Source organism: Pinus tabuliformis, chromosome 4_1 (genome assembly GCF_031772625.1).
Source record: "Pinus tabuliformis cultivar Carrire ecotype Pingquan chromosome 4_1, CPIR1, whole genome shotgun sequence".
Classification (NCBI taxonomy): Eukaryota; Viridiplantae; Streptophyta; class Pinopsida; order Pinales; family Pinaceae; genus Pinus; species Pinus tabuliformis.
Genome location: NC_142303.1, coordinates 412,892,919 through 412,918,197, shown reverse-complemented (window position 1 = coordinate 412,918,197; position 25,279 = coordinate 412,892,919). Strand labels below are relative to the sequence as shown.

Below are 25,279 nucleotides of genomic sequence, written 5' to 3'. Positions count from 1 at the left end.
GTTCAAGGACACTCTTGTTCTATGAGAGGTGACTTAGACCGATGCAGGGTTAAAGAAAGTAACCTATGAATACTTTGTTTCTTCAAGTCAATTTTATAAATTTTTACAGTTTAGAATTCTGAATCCAAATGGGCAATGACTTATGTTACAAGGAAGGCGAGCCACCATCGATGGGACCCCTCCAAACACAGGTAACTATTCTACCCCTTGGTCATTCCTTTAGTTTTCTTCTTGAGTGGGCCTAATGATCAAGAGCATGTGTTTCCTCCTAAGAAGTCCCAGGTTCAAAACAAGAGGAGGTAGAGTATGTATGCCTTCGTAGACTTAGCACTCAAATTGGTGGGTCTCTAGCAGTCAAATCATTGCTCAAAAGTGGGTGGTCTCTACCCCAAGTTGGGGTAGAGTATGTATGCCTTCGTAAACTTAACACTCATATCGATGGGTCTCTAGCAATGTTATATACACATCAAGGGTTTCTAGCAAGTCTCTAGCAATGTTATATACACATGCATATCCACATTCAGTATCACTAACAATTACCCACAAAATGATTAGTCAAACCCATCCACCATCACTAAAAAATGTCATATCAATCAAACACACAATCGTAACTACACAAACTTACACAAAATTATAAAAATTATTTACTTCAAAAATATAAAAATACATATATATATATATAACAAATGGCATATAAAATTTAAAATACATATGAAAACATTTCATATATTCACATCCACCAATACTAACCAATGTCCAAAAATAAAAATAAAAATAAAAAACATATATTATAATATATGTATAATTTAAAGAACAATGTAATTTTGACAGTAAAAAATAAATAAATGATTTCCAGCATTACACAATAATGTCCCTCATCTAAATCACATAATCCATAATCATAATCATAATCATGTGCATAAACAGAAAATCATATCATAATGTATTTGTATTGGGAAAAAGACATTCTACCCTTCTAATTTACTCATTTACGCATCCCAAAACAGAGTACTCATTGCGATCAATTCTTTGTTCCAAATTCAAAAAATAAATTACATCTGACTGACACCAGTGGAAAACCAGACTTCCCACACAGACAGATATCAATTCTTTGTTCCAATTTCAAACAAGAAATCACGTCTGACACCAGTGGAAAACCAGACTTCTCCAAACAAAAAACCGCTTCCATTCCATTGAACAAAAATGGAACAGCACCTGGTTACAGTTGAAGAACAAAGAAACAAAAAGGGTTAAGCAAAACGCCTTCCTCTATCGTCAGTTTACGGAAATCTGAATTGTTTTGAACTCCATGGCAGGCGGAATCCTGGGCACAGTAACAGTCAAAACCCCATCCACACACGATGCAGAAATGCCCTCGACATTGGCATCCCCAGGCAGCATGAATTTCCTGGCAAACTTAGGGCTTCTCTTTCTTTCCACTCGCAGATATTTACAGCCCTCCTCATCCTCGACCGCGTCGCGCTTCCGCTTGACTCCCTGGCATTCTATCACCAGCAACGTCTCCTCTTCCACATACACCTTCAAAAAAATAAACCCTCCCTGTCACTAAAATGAAACCCTAATCAAGAAACCCACCCTGCTCACTGGATTTAATTTTCGCCATTTACCTGAATGTCGGACTTGGTAAGGCCCGGAACGTCAGCGTAGAACACATACTCCTTGGGCGTTTCTTCGATGTCCACCGCTACGCCCTTGTTCTCCTCATGGTGATGGCCATATAACCGCCTGATGGTGCTCATCTCTAGCTTACCACGATGGCCATGTTCCGGGAAGTGCATACCACGATCCATGTAACTCTTCTCCATCTTTTCCAGAGCACGATCCAGGTAACTCTTTATCGCTCAAATCTCAATCTGAATTACCAAATTCCATAGAAAATACGTTACGCTCAACCAATTTCCCCAAAAAAATGCCATAAAATTATTCAAACCCTCCTAGCTGCCATTAAAAGATTCTACAGACGAAAAATTGCCATAAAGTTATTCAAACCCCCCTAGCTGCCATTAAAAGATTCTACAGAAGCTTAAACCCTGCAACCAAAAATGTTAAACCCTACTAACCAGAAAGGCAAAACAGTGTATATTAGATTTACCTTCTGAAAGGAATAAAATAGATAACAATGTATATTAGACTTACCCTCTGAAAAGAAATAAAATGGATTACAGGCAGTTACAGTGGATGGGTGAGATTCTTTGCAAATCCATTCCAAACACCAAAATTCTAGAAGCGGGACATCGATCAAGCAAATTCAATTGACAGTTCTGATCCCACCCACGATCCATCTCTCGTGATATATAGGCACATAGAAACTTCGAGAGGAAAAATTGGAAGACAGTGGAACGTTCTCGAGGTTTACAATTGGGACGTTTAACTTTTAAGCCATCAATTGAGTTTTGGTTCATCAAAATGTTAAAATTTTAAAAAGTTTTATTATTAAGTTTTTTGGCAGTTATAATTTTAAGAAAAGTAATTTAAAAATAAAGTTTGGTAAAAATAATTTATGCTTTACATGGCGCCGAACAAAATCCAATTTACAATACAAACATTTAACTTTTAAGCCATCATTTTAGTTTTGATTCATCAAAATGTTAAAATTTTAAAAAGCAAAGTTTTATTATTAAGTTTTTAGGCAATTATAATTTTAAGAAAAATGATTTAAAAATAGAGTCTGGTAAAATTAATTTAAATGTGTACAATTGTCTTAAAACTGTTTAGTTTGACTAAAAAAATTTAAGGAAAAAAATTAAAGATAAAAGTTTTAGTAAAAATTATTTAAATTGTATAGTTGTCTTAAAAGTGTTTTTGTTTGACTAAGAACTTGTTTCTTTAAATGTAATGGCCCAAGACCCACAGGGAAAAAACTGGACAAGCACCTACAGCTGGAATAGTTCAATTTAGTTTTGGTTTACTAAATTGTTAAAATTTTAAAAAGGAAAGCTTTATTATTAAGTTTTTCCGCAAGTATAATTTTAAGAAAAATAATTTAAAAATAAATTTTGGTAAAAATAATCTAAATGTGTATAGTTGTCTTAAAAATGCTTTGTTTGACAATTAACAAAGAAATTTTAAGAAAAAATAAAGTCTGGTAAAAATAATTTAAATTTGTATAGTTGCCTTAAAACTGTTTTTGTTTGACTAAGAATTCGGTTTCTTTAAACGTAATGGCTCAAGACCTAGAGACATCTAGTAGGAGTGAAAGTTTGCCCCTTACGAACAACTAGTTGGTTATTCTAGGTGGTGTGATTTTCCTTGAATAACAGTGATGAATCGACCTAGAGACTTCGAGTAGGAGTGAAAGTTTGCCCCTTACGAACAACTAGTTGGTTATTCTAGGTGGTGTGGTTTTTCTTGAATAACAGTGATGATTCAACAACTAGTGATGAGTGTCCTCACAACTAGTTTCACAACTGACAAATAAATTATAATAGATTATAGATTTTCTCACCATTTATAAAAAACTTAAATTTGCATAGTGTTTAATTAATCTATTATAAGAAAATAATTTCAAATTGATCAAAACACATTGTGGTAAACTTAAATTTGTAGTGTTTAATTAATCTACTCTAAAAAAATAATTTCAAATTGACCAAAATACTTGGATGCAGCGATATAACAAATGGTTTAGTAAATGGGGTACTTGCTTGGGGTATAAAAGTATAAGAAGAGGCTTTAGGGTCAGTTGGAGAACACACCAGAGTGATCAGTCATTCAATTTTCTAGAGTGAGGTTTGCTAAGAGAAATCGAATCAATGATCAACAGCTAGTGGCAGTGAGTACATAGCAAAGAGGTAGAGTTGGTACTAGTGAGACAGCGCAGATCCTTGAGAGGTTGATGCAGACGTAGTTGGGTGCTATGCAGAGGTAGCTACGAGTTGCACAGAGCCAGGAGAGGCCAGTGTGTGTGACTCAGAGGGTCTAATGGCTAACGTAGAAGCTTCAAAAGGTCAGAGAGGTTAGTAGAGATGACACAGGGCCAAAAGGTAGCGTTGGGAGGATTTCGTGGGACAGTCTGGGAGCTGGTGAGCTGGGTAGGGTGACGCAGTCCCTATCAGAGTGACGCAGAGCAGTGGAAGATGCAATTGTCGTTGTACGATTGTTCATCTGGTGATTAATCAACCGAAATATCTATCTCCGAGGAGAGGTACTACTGCCGAGGGAATTGTATGTTGGTTGAGCCATTTCTGGCACCTTAGTTATATTACGAAAACTGTATAATAATAAAACCCTCTGAATAGCTGCACTGATTTTTCCACATTGAGTTTTTCCGGGGACATTGGTCCAAAAGTAACAGTGTCACTTGTGTGCTTGTTTTCTTTTAGTTGATGATCTGTAGATGTTAACACTGTACTTGTGTTTATTTTCAGTGTTTACATGGTAAATAACTTGTTAAGTAATTAAACAAGTAGGAAGAAATAAACTAGATAGTACATGAAGAATTTCTAACGGGTTAAACTTAGAAATTCCAACAAGGTATCAGAGTGTGGTTGCAGATCATAAGAAAATTGAAGGCATTAACCAAGCAGAGCATTTGCAGCAGATTCAGTTGTCCCGAGTGACAGAGCTGATCCTTGCAGAAGGCGACAGAGAAAGGAGTGGTGCAGAGGCACTCTGTCATTGTTCTAGGCCAGAGAAAGGCAACGCAGAGGCTAAGGGAGGGAGAATCAATCTCACGCAGAGCCCAGGAGGGTTAACGCAGTTGGCTAGGGGAGCTGATTTGACGGTGCCGGGATTGCGCAGAGTCAAGTGGATTAATCCTTCACTTATTGGGGCATAGGAGGCTATGGGTAATTTGTGGAGCGAAGCTGGTGGGGTACTATGGTCAGAACAATACCTAAAAGGGCAACACCAAGGAGGAGGGAGTTGCTGCTGAGACGGTTTTCTAGTGTAGGAATCCAGATCAATGTTACAGTTACAAAAATGATCGGAGTGGGGAAACTTGACGTTGGCAGAAGGATTTCCAGGAGGGAAATCGGGACTTAGAGGGAGTCCAAAGGAGAAATTCCATATGAGAAGTAAAGAGACTCAGGAGGAGTCAAACTGAGAACTTCCAAACAGGAAGAAGAGAGACTCGGCAAGAGTCGAACAGAGGACTTCCAGGAGGGAAGTAGAAACACTTGGAAGAGTTGAAAGGAGAGCAGTGAAATGGCCATGAATGGGATGAGAGATCAGGACAGGCTAGACATAGAGTCCAACTTTGTAGTCTGGAAGGCCAGGATCTTGTCCGTTTTAGAAAAAACATCGCATCAAGGGCTTCGCCTTGAGAACGATGGCTATCCCAGTTGACCTAGTAGTGAATGGTATGTATGATGAGACAATGGCTAAGACAAAGTGAATCATCCTTGATGGGGTCGAGGATCATGTGGTACCACATTTTTGCGTAGAAGGAAATGACAAAGGAGATGTGGGACACTTTGAAGACATTGTACTAGCATACTTTTGTGTAGAGGAATATGCTCTTGGAGAATCACCTAAGGGCATACCAGATGGAGAAGTGAGAGAAGATAGATGTCTTCCTCGGTCGGTTGAAGGAGATCCATGACCAGCTAACATCCATAGGTGGCTATGTGTCTCAAAAAAGCTTTCCCTTTACTAAAAATAACATCATAGTCTCTATCCTCCAAATTGCAACAAATACCAAATTATGCTTGAGACTTGGTACATACATGACATCTTTCAAGTGGAAATGGGAGCCCAACTCCCTCTTAAAGCATGCAGTCCCAATTCCTTTGGTGTTGTACCTCCCATCATTACCCAATTTGATGTGCATTTGGAGATCCTTATGCTCCAAGTTGCTAAAAAATTCTGTACACCTTTTCATATGGAACGAGACACTGAAATCTAAGTACCACACACACCCCATAATAGTGTGGATATGCATGCTATTAGGGTGAAGTCTAATTCAAATTATGAGGCTAGTGCTTCACCTCCTACTCCTCCTGAGGGTTTCTTGTTAGAATTTTTGCGTGGAAACTTTGTAGCATAGTGCCTATATTTGTGGCAGTGGAAGTATTTTATCTTGCTCAAGTATTTCTTCTTGCCATATTTTTTGTTGGATTTAGGTTTGTTATAGGTCTTCTTTCCTTTTCCCTTAATCCCCTTCCTAACCAAGGAAAATTTTTCTTCATCCTCTCATTTCGATGATGCTCCATCTTTGGTATTTCTCCTGATCTCTTCTTGTACCAAATCAGACCACAACCTCTCCCAATTCGGTATTTTTTTCCTTCCATTCATAGAGTCCTGGTAGCTATGTCAGGATTTTGGAAGGCTTAGAAGATCTAGGCGCACTAGGTCACCTTCTACAACATTCTCCCCAACCCATCCAAGCTCATCTTGAAATTGTGTAAATCTAGTCAGGTACTGGACCACAAATTCATTCTTCTGAATCCTTATGTTTTGAAGTTTGTCTTTTAGGGCCAATTTTCTATGGTCACTGTTATTTTCCAATAGCTTAGTTAGTGTCTCCCACACAGAAAATGGTGTAGCTTTTCCATGGAGATTTGAGATCACATGGTTTCTCACACCTTCCAGAAGAATTCTCCTGGCCTTTGCAACATCCTTCTTCCATTGGGATAATTGATTTGCATCAGACTATTGGGGTTTTGCAATATCAGTATCGATATATTATAACACAATTATTATCAAGCACTTCTTCCATCCAGTCCTTCCAGGCAATGAAATTTGAGTGACTCTCTAGGGCATACTCCAATATTAGTATGTTGAAAGACATTGTCCAAAATCTGAAGGAAAACTTCAACAATGAAGCTACAATTCAAAATTCCTGAGGGACGAATTCGAAATATTGGTTCTAATGTGGTTTCAGGGCTCCAATACCATGTAGAAATGTTGATATAAATTGCACTTGTTCAATAAATCAAACTGAAATCAAAAGACACAATTCTAATCTAACAATCTACGGAATGGAAATCAAAGTTTAGAACAACATGCATAGACATGAAACAAGAAAAACCAAAATTACATAGTGATTTCAGTAGAAATTTTGAATAATATGACACTTATTCACAGAGATTATCGCGATTATACACTATTGCAGAATGCATGCATAATACATAACCTTCTCTACGTTGATCATCAATTTTGCGGAATTAAAAACAATGAAACATCAATCGCATGCGCACATTAACATAGTATGTAACCTAGGGAAAGCATACAGTTGAAAACCCCACACTATCTGTATATTATAATGATTGAGAACATGTAACAATACATAGTACAATACTCCTCACAAGTACTCAGTACTATCTCCACCTGTTACACACAAACTAGCTCAGATCTGAATCAATCACAGGTTCAAATCTCCTCCACTACTTGCCTGCCTCCACTGTGCAATCCCGCATGAGAATGGATGAGAATAACTGATCCAAACTCATATTTCCTTGGCTGAACCATGCAATCCTTATTCGCAATACTCGATCCATTGATTGTGCAAATCTCATGAACAACTATAGTCACAACTGATAGCAATCTCAACCTCTAACCCCTGTCTCCACTGAACTGTCCATGCACTGAGTTAACTCATGTATTCTTTAGTTGCTTTATGAGTTAATAATTAGTGAATTAATTAAAAAATAATTCACATCACTGATCACTAGTGTATTCTACAGTTAGACTAAATACACCAAGTCAAACTGAACACAACTCCATCAACTCCACCAAACTCAACCACATGAGCTCTAACTGAAGTCCATCATGCAATAGCTCAACTGACCCATAAGAAAAGCGTATTTCCTTCTGACAGCTGCATGTGCCACATATGTAGCTCAAACTGAAGTGCTCCAAGAGGATAAGATAATGTTTATAGTCCAAATATTATTATGAGCTAATAATATTCGACTGTTCTATTTTTAGCCTGGCAGTCTAAAAATAGACTCCGCCCATATGTCTAAAAATAGAGGTCCATCTATTTTTACCAACATGACCAATCCTCCACAAATAGCATCCTGCAACTCATAGACCATGATCCATATGTCTAAAAATAGACATAGTCTAAAAATAGACTTTGTGCCAAAAATAGCCTGCGTGCCAACTTAGTGAAGGCGACTTCTTTCCACTAAGCTCCATCATCTTGTTGCATTCTCAACACTCCCTCTCAACAAGATATGGATTATCAGCAACCCCTATCCTGCCTCTGTGGTATTCGAATTTGCTCCTGGTGAGTGCCTTCGTCAAGATCTCAACAACTTGATCCTCCGTTGGAATGTATGAAAGTAACATGATTCTCAGCTGCACACAATCTCTTATATGATGGTACCTGATGTCAATGTGCTTAGATCTATCATGAAATACTGGATTAGCCGAGAGTTTAATGCAACTCTGGTTATCACAATAAATCACAGTAGGCTCCAAGTATGAACCGAACAACCCGACCAGGATCTTCCTCATCCATATAGCCTCGCATGCAGCCAAACTTGCTGCCATATACTCGGCCTCTGCTGAACTGAGTGCCACGGATATCTGCTTCCTGTTGTACCAAGAAATTGCAGTCGACTCGATACAAAAAATCCCTCCAGATGTGCTCTTTCTGTCCGTTGGGCTCCCTGCCCAATCTGCATCCGTGAAGCCACATAGCTTCACCTCATCCTCCTGTCTGTACCACAATCCATATCCCGATGTGCCTCTGAGATAATGCAATACATGCTTGCCTGCCTTCCAGAAGAGCTTGGTTGGCTTAACCATAGCTTATGAAATCTGGTTAACAGCATAGCATATATCGGGTCGTGTATTGACCAGATACATAAGGGACCCCACCAACTGTCGATAAAAAGTGGCATCCACTACCTCTGCTGAAGTAGCATCCTCATTCCTCCAACCTCCAGGAAGAGGAGTATCAATAGGCTTGCAGCCATGCATGTTGAACTTCTCCAGTAACTCCCGAGCATACTTACCCTGAGAAACAAATAGTCCATCACTTCGCTGCCAAATTTCCAATCCCAGGAAATAATGAAGGAGGCCCAAGTCCTTCATCTCAAACTCCTTAGCAAGATCATCCTTGCATAAAAGTATCAACAACTCATCACCTGTTAGAATCAAATCATCTACATAAAGTACAATGATAAGCAACTTACCCTCCACCACAATCTGGTATAGGTTAGGATCCGCCTCACTCTTGGAGAATCCAAGTCCGGTGAAATAACTGTCTATCCGTGTGTACCAAGCACGTGGTGCTTGTTTCAATCCATACAATGCTCTCTTGAGCCTGCACACATGCGAATCACAGCTGAAGATCTCGGAACCTTCGGGCTGCTCTATGTACACCTCCTCCTCAATGACTCCGTTGAGGAACGCAGTCTTCACATCCATCTGATGAATGTGCCACCCCATCTGCACTGAGAGAGCAAGAATCATCCGTATGGAAGAATACCTTGCGACATGTGCAAAGGTCTCCTCATAATCGATCCCCTCTATCTGTGAAAAGCCTCAGGCAACAAATGTTGCCTTGTACTTCTGACAATTGAATCATACTCTTCCACCATGGCATCTACCCATGCGGGATCCTCCACAGATTCCTCGAAAGAGGATGGCTCAGTCACAACACATTTTCTCACAAGCTCCATGTATCCAGTGTATCGATCAGGTCACTGTCTTTGTCTGTGTTGAGCTATAGGTGGTCCTACAACCTTCTCTACATCTTGAGCCAGTTGCTTAGCTTCTGTAATGCGCTTTCGCCCTCTGATGGTTGGCGCTGCATGAGTGGTCTCTTCCACTCCATGAACTTCGTCTTGTGGCTGATCCACGTCCTGAAGCTCATCCTTAGGAACTAATAGCTCCTCATCTGCATGCAAGTGTGGCTCCCTCTCAAGCGAACACTTCATGGCTTTCTCCTCCTGAAATTTGATATCCCATCGCACAACAGTCTTGTGACTGTCTGGAAAATACACACGATAGTTGTGGGGCGTATCAGTGTACCCCACAAATATCCCAACCTCTGCAGTTGGCTCCAGCTTCTTCCTGGCATCCTTCGTCACATGCATGTAAACTTTAGAACCAAAAATCCTCAAATGACAAATATCAGGCCTCTTACCAGAATAAGCCTCCTCGGGTGTACTCATGCCAAGTATCCTATGAGGACAATGGTTCTGCACATATACTGCATTATTGCATGCTTCTACCCACAAGTGAAGGGGTAGGCCCTCATCATGCAACATCGCCCGTGCAACACCCACGATCATTCTATTCTTCCACTCAGCAACCCCATTCTGCTGTGGGTTATGGGGAGCTATGAGCTCTCTTCAAATCCCTTCTGCGCTGCTGAAGTACTTGAACTCGCCAGAGATGAATTCACCACCATTGTCGCTCTTAAGAGCCTTCACCTTCTTCCCCAACTCCTTCTCGACCAGTGCTTTGAACTCATAGAACTTTGAGTATGTCTCACTCTTCTTCTGCATGAAGAAGATCCAACACTTCCGAGAGAAATCATCAACAAAGATCACATAGTACCTATGCTTTGCTGTCGAAGCTACTGAGAAAGGTCCACACATGTCTATGTGAATTCTCTCAAGGATCATCGTGGTGCGACTATCCTTCTTGTGAAAGGTGGCTTTCACAAATTTTACCAAAGTACACCCCTTGCACTGATCTGACTGCGCAAGAGTGCCTTTAGGAAGCCCAGTAGTAATCTGCTGTAGTATCTTCAAGGCTCCATGGTGAAGGTGGCCCAACCTCCTGTGCCACAGCTCGTCATCATCCCGGCTCACCAATCCTTCTGCCTTGCATGCCATTGCTGCGCAGCCATCTACATGTAACTGATAAAGGTTCCTGACTCGAACCCCTATCTTCCGGGTTTCTCCAGTTGTCTTACTGCGTAGGAAAGCCTTTCCCTCGCTGAAAACAACATCATATCCCTTGTCTTCTAACATCGCCACAGAGATAAGATTCTTCTTCAATCCGGGAACATGCATCACTTCCTTCAATACGAAGAGTTTACCAGACTCCCTCTCAAAGGAAATGGTACCGATACCGGTCGCACTGTATCTACCATCATCGCCCATCTCGATGTGCACTCGAAGATCTTTCTCCTCCAGATCAGAAAATAAATCTCGATCTCCTGTCATGTGAAAAGATGCACCACTGTCCAAGAACCATACCGATCCCATCACACTTGATACCAAGCATGCGGTCAATGAAAAATCAAACTCAAACTGTGAGGCTAAGGCCTCTCCCACTGCAAATCCAGCAGCTTGCTTATTTTTCTTCTTCTGCGAACAATTTGTGGCATAGTGTCCGTGCTGGTGACAGTGAAAGTACTTCACCTTGGACATGTCCTGCTTCTTGCCTTTCGCACCAGAATGAGAAGCTTTCTTGTTCTTCCCCTTCTTTGCTTTGGCAGCCAAAGCGCAATTTTCTTCATCAGTTGCCTTTGATGAAGATCCGTCCCTGGTATTCTGCCTGATCTCCTCCTGCACAAGATTTGACCAAACTCTCTCCCATCCTCGCAATTTCTCCCAACCATTGACAGAGTCCTGATAGGAATGCCAACTCTTCGGAAGACCAAGGAGAGCCAAGCTCACCAAGTCCTCATCATCGACAGTCACCCCCACACTTCCCAGCTCATCCTGGCATTGAGTGAACTTCGTGAGATACTTGGGCATACTGTCTCCCTTCTCGCACTTAATGTTTCTGAGTTTATCCTTGAGTGCCAACTTCCTCTGGTCACTTTTTCTTTGGAATAGATCGATCAATGCTTTCCACATCAAGTATGGAGAAGCCTTTCCATGCAGGCTGGACACAATGTGATCCTTCACGCCCTCCAACAGAATCCTTCAACACTTTGTTGTCTTCTTTTGCCAAGCCTCAACTTGAGCAGTATCAGTAGGCTTTGGGACCTCAGCCTCTATGAAATCCTTCAGTCCATTGTCATCTAACACCGCCTCCATCCCGTCTTTCCATGCAATATAATTTGAGTTTCCCTCAAGAGCATACTCCAATCGCAATCCGTTGAAAGACATTTTAACTTTGACACCAAGAAAACACTACTGCAAATTCGAATTCCACCAACTCAAAACTCAATCGCTTTTGATCTAAAATTCGTGAGAACAAAGTATTTCTCGTACAGAGATTGAATGTATGGGATTTTACCAGATATCTCACCTTCCAAAGGAAGGACAAATCCAGAGGCTACCTGGCCCGATTACAGACTCTGATGATCAACTCTGCTCCCATACCATGTAGAAATTTTGAATAATATGACACTTATTCACAGAGATTATTCTGATTATACACTATTGCGGAATGAATGCATAATACATAACCTCCTCTACGTTGATCATCAATTTTGCGGAATTAAAAACAATGAAACATCAATCGCATGTGCACACACAGTATGTAACCCGGGGAAAGAATACAGCTGAAAACCCCACACTATCTGTATATTATAATGATTGAGAACATGTAACAATACATAGTACAATACTCCTCACAAGTACTCAGTACTATCTCCACCTGTTACACACAAACTAGCTCAGATCTAAATCAATCACAGGTTCAAATCTCCTCCACTGCTTGCCTGCCTCCACTGCGTAATCCTGCATGAGAATAGATGAGAATGACTGATCCAAACTCATATTTCCTTTGGCTAAACCACACAATCCTCATTGGCAATACTCAATCCATTGATTATGCAAATCTCATGCACAACTATAGTCACAACTGATAGCAATCTCAACCTCTAACACCTGTCTCCATTGAACTGTCCATGCACTGAGTTAACTCATGTATTCTTTAGTTGCTTTATGAGTTAATAATTAGTGAATTAATTAACAATTAATTCACATCACTCATCACTAGTGTATTCTGTAGTTAGACTAAATACACCAAGTCAAACTGAACACAACTCCATCAACTCCTCAATCAACTCCACCAAACTCAACCACATGAGTTCTAACTGAAGTTCATCATGCAATAGCTCAACTGACCCATAAGAAAAGCATATTTCCTTCTGATAGCTGCATGTGCCACATCTGTAGCTCAAACTGAAGTGCTCCAAGAGGATAAGATAATGTTTATAGTCCAAATATTATTATGACCTAATAATATTCGACTGTTCTATTTTTAGCCTGGCAGTCTAAAAATAGTCTCTGCCCATATGTCTAAAAATAGAGGTCCATCTATTTTTACCAACATGACCAATCATCCACAAATAACATCCTACAACTCATAGACCATGATCCATATGTCTAAAAATAAACATGGTCTAAAAATAGACTTTGCGCCAAAAATAGCCTGCGGGCCCACTTAGTGAAGGCGACTTCTTTCCACTAAGCTCCATCATCTTGTTGCATTCTCAAAAATTTCTATGGGAACCCAACTAGGAAAAACCCATCAATCCTCTTTGCATTAATCAGTTGAATAGAAACTATTACAAGTGCATGCTCTAGCTCTAAGCACCACTTGCAAATGTAAAATTATTCTCTCTACCGAATGAGAACCTCTAACCAACACCTAGCCAATATTTGCCTCCTCCAAACTCTTATTTCCTTGCACAATCCCAAACAATTTTGAGCTCCTAAACAATATCAAAGTCCCTATTTCCTTGCACAATTCCCAAGGAATTGATCTCGTGACTACATGTAACAATTGTACACTCAACTAGTTTATAATTAATGTTACACTAGCCTTTGTCTCCTCCACTCTAGCTAAGAAATTGAAATTCCATGCATATCTGGGCTATTTTGGGCTGGTTGATCAGTTAATTGACAGATCTCTGAGTTAGACTGTTGTCTCACTGCACAACTGGCCTTTACCTGACTCTATTAATTGATAGAGGTTAGTTAATCGAGTACAACTGAAAAGAAATGAACTAGATTGCTATAATTTAGCAATCAACACATGCATGACTGAACTTCAAGCCCACTAACTCAAATTTTCTAATCTAACCGAGTGAAAAGGGCCATGTCACACTAGTTAATTGCCTCCAAGTTGTCCCACTAATGTGGAAATTCGATTTTCTCAATTTGACTAAGGATAAAGTCAAATTGAACCTTTCTTGCTACATTTTCTAACAACCATGAGATACATATAATATATATTATTTTTGTCAAAGGGTCTGGAACCCTATTTTTCTAGTTCCCTCATGAAAACCCTACTTCTTCACTTCTAGGGTTTGTGGAAAATATAGGGCATGATTGATGAGGATGATTATTTGATTTCTATCTAGATCTCAGTTTTGTATTTGGAAACCCTAAGATTCCATCCTCCATTGTTGCATAGAAACCCTAGATTGTTATATTTACATCATGCTTTTGTTATCACATATTGTGCTTGGTAATGCTTGTATTAATCCTTTGGTATGGTGATTGGTTCGTGAAGATGAAACTGATGCAGATTGATAATATGGAAAGTGATGGTGTACCCTATCTTGATGATGATGATGTATTTAAAACGACTCCAGAAGGTAAAATCTTGCAAGTGTGACGATGATGATAGAGCCCTAAGAGCTAATATCATAGTAGCTAATTATTGACACCCCTCCTTGATTAAAAGGGAGTGGAAAATATAGTTCTCTACTTCATGTGTCATGCACTAGACCAAGACTAACAACTGTACATATTTTTGAAGGCCATGAGGAGATAATGGCGTCCAAACGATTGGTTAAGCATATGAGAATAATACTCATTGAGGATTATAAATCCAATATAGGTAGTACAGTCTCGTGACCAACACTCTTTGAGTATTTGAAATGGTATCCAATATAAGAGTGGTAGAAGAGGGTCGATGTTCTTTGAGGATTGGTAATCCAAGATAAAAATAGTCCTAAAGGGACATACTTGGTGAAAATCCGGGTGGGGTATGTGCCTTGAGAGGTAGTGTAAAAAGAAATTTATTTTGTGTAAAAAGTGTCTTATATTCCACCAACTGATCAGGTTGGACAACCCTTCAAGTCGGCCTTGAAGTGACACATCCAACCCACAAGAAGACTATAAATATGATGAAATTTGACCTCAATTGGTGAGAAATTGAACCACATCTTTTCTGATTTGTTCTGAAGCAAGGAAGGAATGTGAAGAGGCTTAAGAAGAGGCAGGAAGTCTAGTGAGAAAGTAAAAGGATGTCACTCTCCTTTGAAGTGTGAATTCTCTAGGGTATCCATAGTTCTAAAGGAGCATAAGATAACAATTGACTTTGATGAAGAAGATCTCTTGGTTGGGTGGTTGATTTGATTATGGTGTGTTGGTCTTTGGGTCTATGGTCTTGGAAGTCTCATTTGAAGTTGATAAGAAGAGAAGTTGGGTCTATGGTCTTGGAAGATTTGCAATGTAGAAATAAAAAATTGCTTGAAATCAAATGCAACGCAAAACTAAATCACACACCGTGTAGCCAAGTGCTTGGTGAGGTAAATTTGAGCAATGCTTCGATGATTTTTTCTCATGTATATGAATCCAACCCTAGTTAATCTTTCAAATACATATATGTTAATGAAAGTAATTGCAAAACAAAGGTAGGAGGAGAAGTTAGATGAGATAAATTATTAATAAAATAGAAGAAAAATCGTACTAATGCTTGATGCCCAATTAATATAGTAAGAGTTTTTCCTATTGCCCTTCATGAAAAATGACAATTTGTGGTCTTTCACTCAAATACAAACAAAATGGTCAAAGAAAGACAAATATTGCATGATTTTTCAAGGAAAAGTTTCTTATTTCTTATAAACCTTTATGTAACTCCCACTCGGCCAAGACATACAACACAAATATCAAACAAATTTTTTTGTCTCACCTAAACCCTTACCATTTTGAGCTATTTTCTTCAGATAATTGTTCCACTTCAACATTTGAATTGATACTAGTTGTCCTACACATATTCATGAGACCAATGAGGCAAACTTAGATTAAATTTGACCAAATATTAAATTTATTTGCATGAATAAATAATAATTAAAAGGACTTGAGTGCATGAATACCTGAATGAGATCCTCTTGGTTTCGAGAATAAATTGTTGGAGTAGTTTAATCTTGGAGAAAAATTCCCTCCACTTGATGAAGTAGCAATGAAGTCAACATTGACTTTGTTGTTGCTCTATTGGATTGAGGGTGCTTTCCTCCAATATTATCCAAATCATAAGTTATTCTATATTGAACATGGCCAAGCACGTGGAGGTGGAAGCTCTCATGCCCCTCCCCCCGTCACCTTCACATTGCTCTCAATTCCCCAATACCCAATCTATCTACTATATGTGAAAGAAATACATTATTCCTCAGTACCCAATCTATCTACTATATAAGAAATAGTCGAAAGAAAGAGATTAAGATACATAAAAAAATAGCAAACATTCATTCATTCATTCGTAAATACACAAAATATTTCATCTCAATAAATTTTATCATAAAAAGTATGTTTACATAATATGAAACAAGTTCGTGTACATAAAGAAACATATAGAAATTATTCATTAACATATAACACTCATTTATTAATCATAGACACAAAATACTTCATCTCAAAAAATTTATCATCAAAAATATGTTTTCATAATATGGTACGTGATGTTTCTAATGATATAACTCGTACAATCATTTCTTTTTCTTTTTTTTTTCTTGATTTTTGGCGGCTTGGTCGTTTCATTTTGACATTATTAACGCTATTCCACGAGGGGTGTATCATCAACTGTCGACACTATTGGAATGATTTCCATGTGCTTGTCTTCTAGTATAGAATCCTCATGTATGACACTCTCTTCCATTGAAAGCTGGCTCGTGGTGTTTGTATGTTGTAGTGCAAACTCTACCAAAAAATCCTATATAAGAAAGAAAATGTTTTTTCTATTAGACAATGTAAAAATAAAAAACAAACATTCATAATTGAACTTATGACATAAAAAAAATCACTTTAAAATATGGTTATTACTTGATATCCATGAAGATGTTGGTTTAACATGTTGATCTATATTTAATCTCAATAATTTTATTTCTAATGAAAATCAAGCAAGCAAGTTCTTCGTTTGTTCTAACCACAATATTATTCGTTGTTACAATTGGGTCGGTAGACATGAACAACTCATCATCGTCAAACCAATGAGGATCACTAAGCACTTCCTCAACAACATCTATGGACTGCTATGAGGATGGTACCCTCCCACTATCACCCTGTTTATCAAATAAGTGTAATTTGTAATTTTATTCCACCATCCTTAACTATAAACATTAAAAGGTTTTAATTTTATGAAACATTTTAGATCAATAAAAAAATTCCAATTTAATGAGTTAGCTCAACTCGAATGGGCATCATTTGGTTGAGAGCCATCATGACGTGACCGGTCAATGGGATATAGTATTTATTTTAATTGTATTGACTTGGATTAGTTGTAGATTAGGAGGCTTAGTTAATAGTGCTAAGTGAGTCAATTGTATATTTCAATGAGATGATTGTCTTTCGTTGATCATTATCTTTTCAAATGGATAGTTGAGTTAATTATCGCATGATTTGAAACCATTATGTAACTGAAAGGGGCACATGAATATGGGAAATTTAATCACTGAAACTTAGAGGATTAAACCCCTTAACTATTCATTTAAAAGGTTGATTGAAGCATCACAACTAAGGGAGTAGTTCAGGGAGAAGAGAAGAAGGGTATTATTCAAGGAAATGAAAGGGTCGACTCTTTTGTTAAAAAGAATGTTAGAATTATTGTAACACAACATTGTGGATGGAAAATCCTAAACGTCATGTATATTGCACTATAATAATCCATTAGTACACAAACTCAAATTTGGAGTTACTCAAATCCTTCACTAGCGAAATGTTTATAAGTATCTCATCCCCAAGACTAAAATGGGTCACGAGTTTAACAAATGTGGGTATGTTAGAAACAAGTTCAATGCATGGTAGTTCTAATTATAAAGCTTATGGAAGCTAGTCTTATAGACTATGAAAGCTTCCTTATTTTTCCTATTAGTCATAAGCGTTGTACATATTTCAAAGTTACTTGTAAACCAAGATGTTTAAAATCCACAAAGTTTATACGAGACAAAATATTAGAATGCATCTTCTAGATTTTTCCCCTTATTAAGTTTGCATGGGTTTTGGTTGAACCTCTTTAAACAATTCCTTGCATTATAATTTAATCATAACCTCAAACTAGAGTTGGATGAAGAAATATCACAAATATATGATTCATTTAAGGGTGTCGTCATTCATTCATTCATTCATACATCCACAAAATATTTTATCTCAATAAATTTTATCATAAAAAATATGTTTACATAATAGGAAACAAAATCGTTCCATTTTTTTGCAATGGAAAAATCACAACATTTTATTAATATAGTCAAAAGTTACATGTGAACATGCCATGAGGCATTCAACCTCTCTGTAAAAAAATGTGGTACTCAAAATAACGGGTTCTAAATAAAAACGTGCAATCATTTTTATTGGATTTATTTCTCTTTTTTAATATGTAGTTAGAAAGGATGTCTTGATCTTGGCCCCCTTTAGTTCTTGTGGTCTCTAGTGTAATATGTCTTGTTGTTGACCTAGTCTTATGACTATGTTGCTGCAAGTGGGGTTGAGCATCAACTATAATAAGAAAGAAATGTTAAATTCATATTTATTTGTATTATTATTATAAATGTTTTATTAATAAAAAGAGTAGTAGAGTGTTATTTACTTGCTTTAGTAGTGGAGGGAGGCAGAATACTTTCTGATGTGGCCATATGTTCCTCCTCTTCTCTAGACTCATCTTGTACATGCTCTAGTGTAGAAACAAGAAAGGTTATAATTAATACACCATTTTTATTTAAATGTTTTTAATTGTATTCCATAATACAAATTTTTTACAACACATGAAATACCTCCACTACCGAGTTGAATGCCAGTCTCAAGAAGCACTCCACCATCAATAGGCTTATGTGTTGTATCTACGTTGCTTGCCTACTTTTTACAATCAAGCACCTTACTTTATGACCAAAAATAATAACCAATAGATTGTACAAGTAATCATTTATAAATGCAATTCATTGGTTTTATTTTTGTGAGTGTTAGGTTGGGTGTTGGAAGACTGTGAAGATGTCAAGCTTGTCCTAAGTTCAACCACACTTGATAGTCGTGCTTGAAAGAAAGATTTAGGTATTCCTTTGTGGGAGGCTCTTTGAATTGTGACCCCGATAGTTTTTTATGAGAACATGAATTTTTATTCTTATGTGATATTAAATTAAAATCGTTAATCATTTACAATTTGGATGCAAATTATCTTTTTATATACTTGCAATTTTTGCAGCCAGTTTTGAGTAACGACCCAGGCCAATATGATGTTGCCCATGTTTGGCTATTCGTGCCATCGTGGCTTTGGAACTATCTAGGAGCCTATATTTAAAACATTGAAAAACTTAATTAGATGTCACAATGATGATAAAGCATCATAATTACATTATTAAAGGTGCCTTATACCTTCATGGTCTAGGTGGTGTCTTCCTGCTTTTTGATGTGCCTTCTCATTTTCATATGCCACGATCAATCTCCACTCCATCTCTAGAATTACTGGAGGGCGCTCATGTGACTTGGTCCTTTCCTATTGAGACCTAGAGTAGTCCCACATATATTTTAAATGTAATCATGCCTTTGAGCTAACTCCAGTTTTGTTGAAGGTACCCTCAACGAACATGCAAACCATCTTGTTAATAAGTTCATCTTTTAACTTGGAACTTTGGAATTTCCAGTTTATGTGAATGGTGGGCCCAAATATTTCCAAGTTTGTGTCATACAAATGCCTATAGAATACATCATTTCCCGCAAAACAATATTATAAATAGTTTAAAATAATCACATATTATACATAAATTTCAATTAGATTGTGCTTAATATTTAAAAAACTTCTTAAATACCTTGAAGATTCTCTATTTTCATGGTTACATTGTCATCATCTACCAAAATTGTAATTGATAGTTTTCCTGTGCTAGTAACAAGGGAAGATCCAGGAAAGCTCACTTCAAATTGTGTAATGAGATCATGCTCTGGAACCAAAACATCATATGTAGATCCTGACATATATTGTTTAGGGGGTGAAATCCTGCCATGGTTGGTTCAATGGGTGTACCAGTCTCAATGACTAGTGCGCCACTTATAGGTGGAGCATCAACTCCGCTACCAACATTGTCCCCCATAGTCGCAACATGAGGATCATACTTCACCAAAGAATCTTGTAAAATAAAGAGTTTTTATTATTATAAAGGATGAGATAATTAAAATCATAAACAAATAAATGGGATAATTAAATGAGTTTCTCAGCCATACTAACGAATTTGGTTCACCAAGGTTTTGATTTCACCTCTTATCTCTTTTGTTTGAGGCTCAATTAGAACTAAAGAACTGAGTTTCTTGTTTGCTTTAATTCAAAGCTTCTTTATTTTCTGGATCAAATCAACAGACATACAAATTGCTTCTACAGTAATCTCTTCCTCAGGAGCATCTGTATATTTCTCTAGGAATCATGCTATTAATTTGATTCTAGGAAGTGTTGCTCCAAACATCAGGCCTTATAGATATCCCTATGTCCAAAAGAGTGAAATTGAACGTATGGTTGCAAAAATGCTAGAGGTTGGTATAATTCAACCTAGTCAAAGTTCTTTCTCTGCTCCAGTAGTATTGGTTCACAAGAAGGATGGATCTTGGTGCATGTTTCCAGATTACAGGGAGCTCAACAAGCTCACTTTTAAAGATAAATTTCCCATTCCTGTCATTGATGAGTTATTAGATGAATTGCATGGATCAATTTACTTCACCAAGTTGGATCTTCATTCAGGATATCCTCAAATCAGAATGAAGACTGAAGACACTCCAAAAACAACATTTAGAACTCATGAGGGTCATTATGAATTTTTGGTCATGCCTTTTGGCCTTACTAATGCACCTTCTACATCTCAAGGTTTGATGAATTCCATTTTCAAACCCTTCCTTAGAAAATTTTTGTTAGTATTTTCTAATGATATACTACTCTACAACAAGTATTGGAAGGATCATGTCCAACATGTTGACATGGTGCTGAAGCTATTGGAGGAGAAACAATTATATGAAAAAATATTCAAATGTTTCTTTGGAGTACAAGAGGTGGAATATCTGGGTCATATTGTATCTCATGAAGGTGTTAAGGTAGACCCTAGAAAAATTAAAACCATTAAGGAATGGAAAATTCCTACATCCATAAAGCATCTACGATGATTTCTCTGGTTGAGAGGGTATTATCACAAGTTTTTTAAGAATTATGGGAGAATAGTAGCACCTCTAACAACAATATTAAAGAAAGATGCATTTTCATGGACTCCAGAAGCAACAAAGGCCTTTGAACATCTTAAAGATGCAATGTGCCAAGCACCAGTCTTACCTACACCGGAATTCACAAAAACCTTTATTGTGGAATGTGATGCCTTAGGAAAATGAATTAATGCTATTTTAATGCAAGAAGAAAGAACCATTACTTTCGAAAGTTGTCCTATCAAAGGAAAGTTTTTACAAAAATCTATCTATGAGAAGGAAATGCTAGCAATACTACATGCACTTAAGAAATGGTGACCCTACCTATTGGGAAGACACTTCAACATAAAAACAAATCATGATAGTCTTAAATATTTTTTAGAACAAAGATTATCTTCAGAAGAGCAGCAAAAATGGGTCACAAAGATGTTGGGTTATGACTTTGAAATCATCTACAAAAAAGGGAAGAAAAATGTTGTGGCAGATGCACTCTCAAGAAAGGATGAGCATGTGGAAGAATTTCTTTGCGCCATTTCTATTATCCAACCAGATTGGATAAACGAAGCAAGGGATGAACGAAAGAATGACAAGGAAGTGTGGGCACTCATTCAAAAGATACGACAAGATCCCAGTACATATGATACATTTAGCTTGAAAAATTATTCGTTATGGTACAAGGGTCGGTTATACCTATGTAAGAATTCACAACTCAAACAAAATATTCTTATGGAATTGCACACCTCTCCATTAGGAGGGCACTCAGGATTTCTAGAAACCTACCACAGGGTTAAGAAGGAATTTTTTTAGGAAGGCCTTAAATCACATATTCAAAAGTTTGTGGTGGAATGTTTGATTTTCCAACAAAATAAAGTTGAAACAATTAAGACCCCAAGACTATTACAACCTTTATCCATTCCAAGCTAACGTTGGTTGGAGGTTTCAATGGATTTTATCACAGGTTTATCCAAGTCCGATGGAAGAGTGTTATCATGGTGGTACTTGACAGAATTACCAAGTATGGACACTTGTGTGCATTATCTCATCCATTTAAAGCGAGTATAGTTTCTACTACATTTATGGAAACAATCCAAAAGCTACAAGGAAACCCAAAGATTATTGTAAGTGATAGAGATCCCATTTTCACTAGAAATTTTTGGACAAAAATATTTTCTTGTCTTGGTACTCAGTTAGCTCATAGCTCATCTTATCATCCTCAATTTCATGGGCAAATTGAGATAGTAAACAAATGTTTGGAAGGATATCTTCGTTGCTTTGTATCTGATAAATAGACACAATTGGTCAAATGGTTGCCTCTGGCTGAATGGGGGTATAACAATTCCTTCCATACTGCGACAAAAATGACCCCATTTATGGCACTTTATGGATATCATCCACCATCCATCACATCATATTTAAGAGAAAATTCTAAGGTTGAAGCAATGGAAGATCACATCGAGCATCAGCAACAAGTTCTACAACTCTTAAAGGATAACCTCACCTTGGCGCAGAATAGAATGAAACAACAGGCAGATCAACATCACAATGAAAGAAGTTTTAATATAGATGATTGGGTATTTCTATCACTAAAACCATATAAACAAATGTCCCTGTTACACAGTAATTTGTCACTAGCCTCATATCCCCTGATCTCGGATAAAGTCAGTCTCTGAGCGACATCTCTGCTGTGTCATACATCTGATAAATATGTCCACATATTCCCACTCATTCAAGAATATTAACAAGTTCTCCTTAATCCTGATGATTGACCCTTTTACCCATGTTTCTGCATCGTCGCAAGTAAACCTCATTATGCCTGCAATGATTCTCTGTAATAAACTATAACATCATGACGTCATCACAGGGGTATATCTGTTTCCTTCGACGGTCGAATTTTAGGGCTCGGTGTAAGTCCTCAAGATCTTTCTTGCGACAATGGCTCTAAATACACTGCCTCCTTGTGATGTAGTCACTAAGCCCTAGTGCATGACTTGTGATGATCCAGATATGGTGAATTAGTTCAAACAAAATGCTTCTAGGTGGTTCTAGAACTGGTTGTTGGGTTAAGGGAGTTTGCCTTTCCTCCTTTGGGATGGTGGTTCCACCTTTTGAGAAAACTCCCTTGAGGATAAGCTCCCTCTCCATCATTTTATGGAGGCTCCTCCTCTTATAAAAGCACTCCCTATTGCTATGATTAGCTAGTTTTTGGGATTGAGCAAATTAGCTAGCTTTGGTGTGAGTTTGATAGTTTGCAGTGTGAATTGTTGATAGTTTAGCAATTGGTTGTGGATTGCCTTAGCCTTGTATTAGAGCTTGTGAGTGAGAGAGAGAGTTATCATCCATTTGGGAGACCCTTTTGAGAGTGAATGCTTGAAGAAACATACTGGCTGGACCCTTCGAGAAGGCTTGCGACGTCAAGGCTTGGTTGTAAGATTTGATTTTATTCATTTTAATACAATCAATGGTGATTTCCTATGTTTTGTGTAAAATATACTTGATAACTTATGGTTCCTTGACTCTGTAAGTAAATAAATCATTGTTTTTCTCGATTACGTGTTCTGTTTTTCTCTTGTGTTGTTTCAGGTTGATTTCTCATTGAGGAGAAGGAAACGATAGCTGAAGCGGTGCAACGAAAGCTCCATCGAACACCGGTTTGAGGTAGGCTCTTTCAACAATGATTGTTTAAGGAAATTAACTATTGTTTTGTCTTGCTATGACTAGACCCACTCTAGGGCTAGAGGGGTTGCCTCTGTCCGCAGAGGGAAAATTTCCTACATCACAAGTTGGCGACTCCACTGGGGAGTCCTTTGTATGTTGTCTCTTGTTTGCTCTTGATTTGTTTTCGATTTAGTGTCTCTTGATTTTGGGGCTGAGCCATTAGTGTTCTAGGTTACCTCGGTCAATCTGGTAGTCCCTCTCACTGTCAGAGAGATTTTTCTGGTGTCCTTCAAGTGTTTTTACTTTGTTTTCTTCTCTAAATTGAGATTGTCACTATTTATAGTTTAAAAACTACGACGATGTCACACCTGTCCTCTTTGGTAAACCTACATGTCGCAGATAACCTGTCATACAGTTGCGACAATTCTTGAAATCAGACTGTCGTAGAAGACATGTGTATCCCTGTGATGACGTCACCCAGTTGCTAGCTTTGTGCTTCTGACGGTTTGCCTTTCATCTCAGGTTGCTAGTTATAGCCTTGCGATGATTCCTATACAAGTATTTTTTACAACTTTACCTCCTGATCAACCAGTGTTGCTTGTACCCTATTGTCTCTTGTCTCTTATCAACTAGTTTTTGGTTGTATTTGGGTTAAGGCACTTTCTCCTTGGTTTCATTTAGTGAATCTTGTGTTTTCAGATCATTTGACCTAACTCTGTTAAAGGTTTCATCAAGAAGTCATTTGTTTGGGTTACTCTTCCATCCAAGATTCATCCACAACCATCTGATTGATTTGCTTGAGGTTGTTTTACTGCTTGTTTTCTTTCTGATTGGTCTTTTAGTGTTTGGTTATTGAACCAGTTCTTCATATTGATTTGATTTCCATGCTATCAAACATAGATCACATTTGTTTGGATCAGTTAGGTTTACACTTGCTTGTTTGTCCTTAAAATTCTAAAAATCAAAATATTGCATTCATACAGCATACGAAAGTGAAAGCGCATTTGCATTACTGAATTTTCATGATTGAGAAATTAGGAAGCAAAGTTTAAATATTTCATTAGTAGTTGTGAGATTGGTTTATTGATGCATTGTGTTTCTTAGTGCTTGTATTTGTTTGTCTTGGTTTGTGTTCGCTTGGAAATGAACTCTTTACCCTCCTTTAGGTAGTTTTTCATCAAAACGAATGATATTTTACTCACTGTAGCTCCACATCGTTAAACCTAGTCACTATTGTTTTCGCTAAGGTTGGGTGATTCTTCCTTCTATGATTCAATAGCTGCTAGTACGGACATGTGCTCCCCATACCGTCGAGTATATATCAGGAGACCCGACTAGGTTATCATCCTATCATCCATAGGAATCCAAGTCTGCCGCCTTATAAACCTTAACGCACCGAACACAACATT

The 25,279-nt window shown here is 37.8% G+C and overlaps 1 protein-coding gene across 2 annotated transcripts; it reads right to left on the bottom strand.

Moving 5' to 3' along the window:
- Positions 1-920: 920 nt before the first annotated feature.
- Positions 921-2,297, bottom strand: LOC149176063 (17.4 kDa class III heat shock protein-like). 2 transcript variants are annotated; one of them, XM_089423019.1, is made up of 3 exons: positions 2,158-2,297; positions 1,629-1,874; positions 921-1,539 (listed from the first exon to the last, which is right to left on the bottom strand). In XM_089423019.1, the coding sequence occupies exons 2-3, from the start codon at positions 1,824-1,826 to the stop codon at positions 1,276-1,278; spliced, it is 462 nt and encodes a 153-aa protein (XP_089279145.1). In that variant the 5' UTR covers positions 1,827-1,874; positions 2,158-2,297; the 3' UTR covers positions 921-1,275. The 2 variants fall into 2 exon arrangements, with proteins under 2 accessions (XP_089279145.1, XP_089279144.1); XM_089423018.1 differs by lacking the exon at positions 2,158-2,297 and having other exon boundaries at positions 1,629-2,045.
- Positions 2,298-25,279: the final 22,982 nt, after the last annotated feature.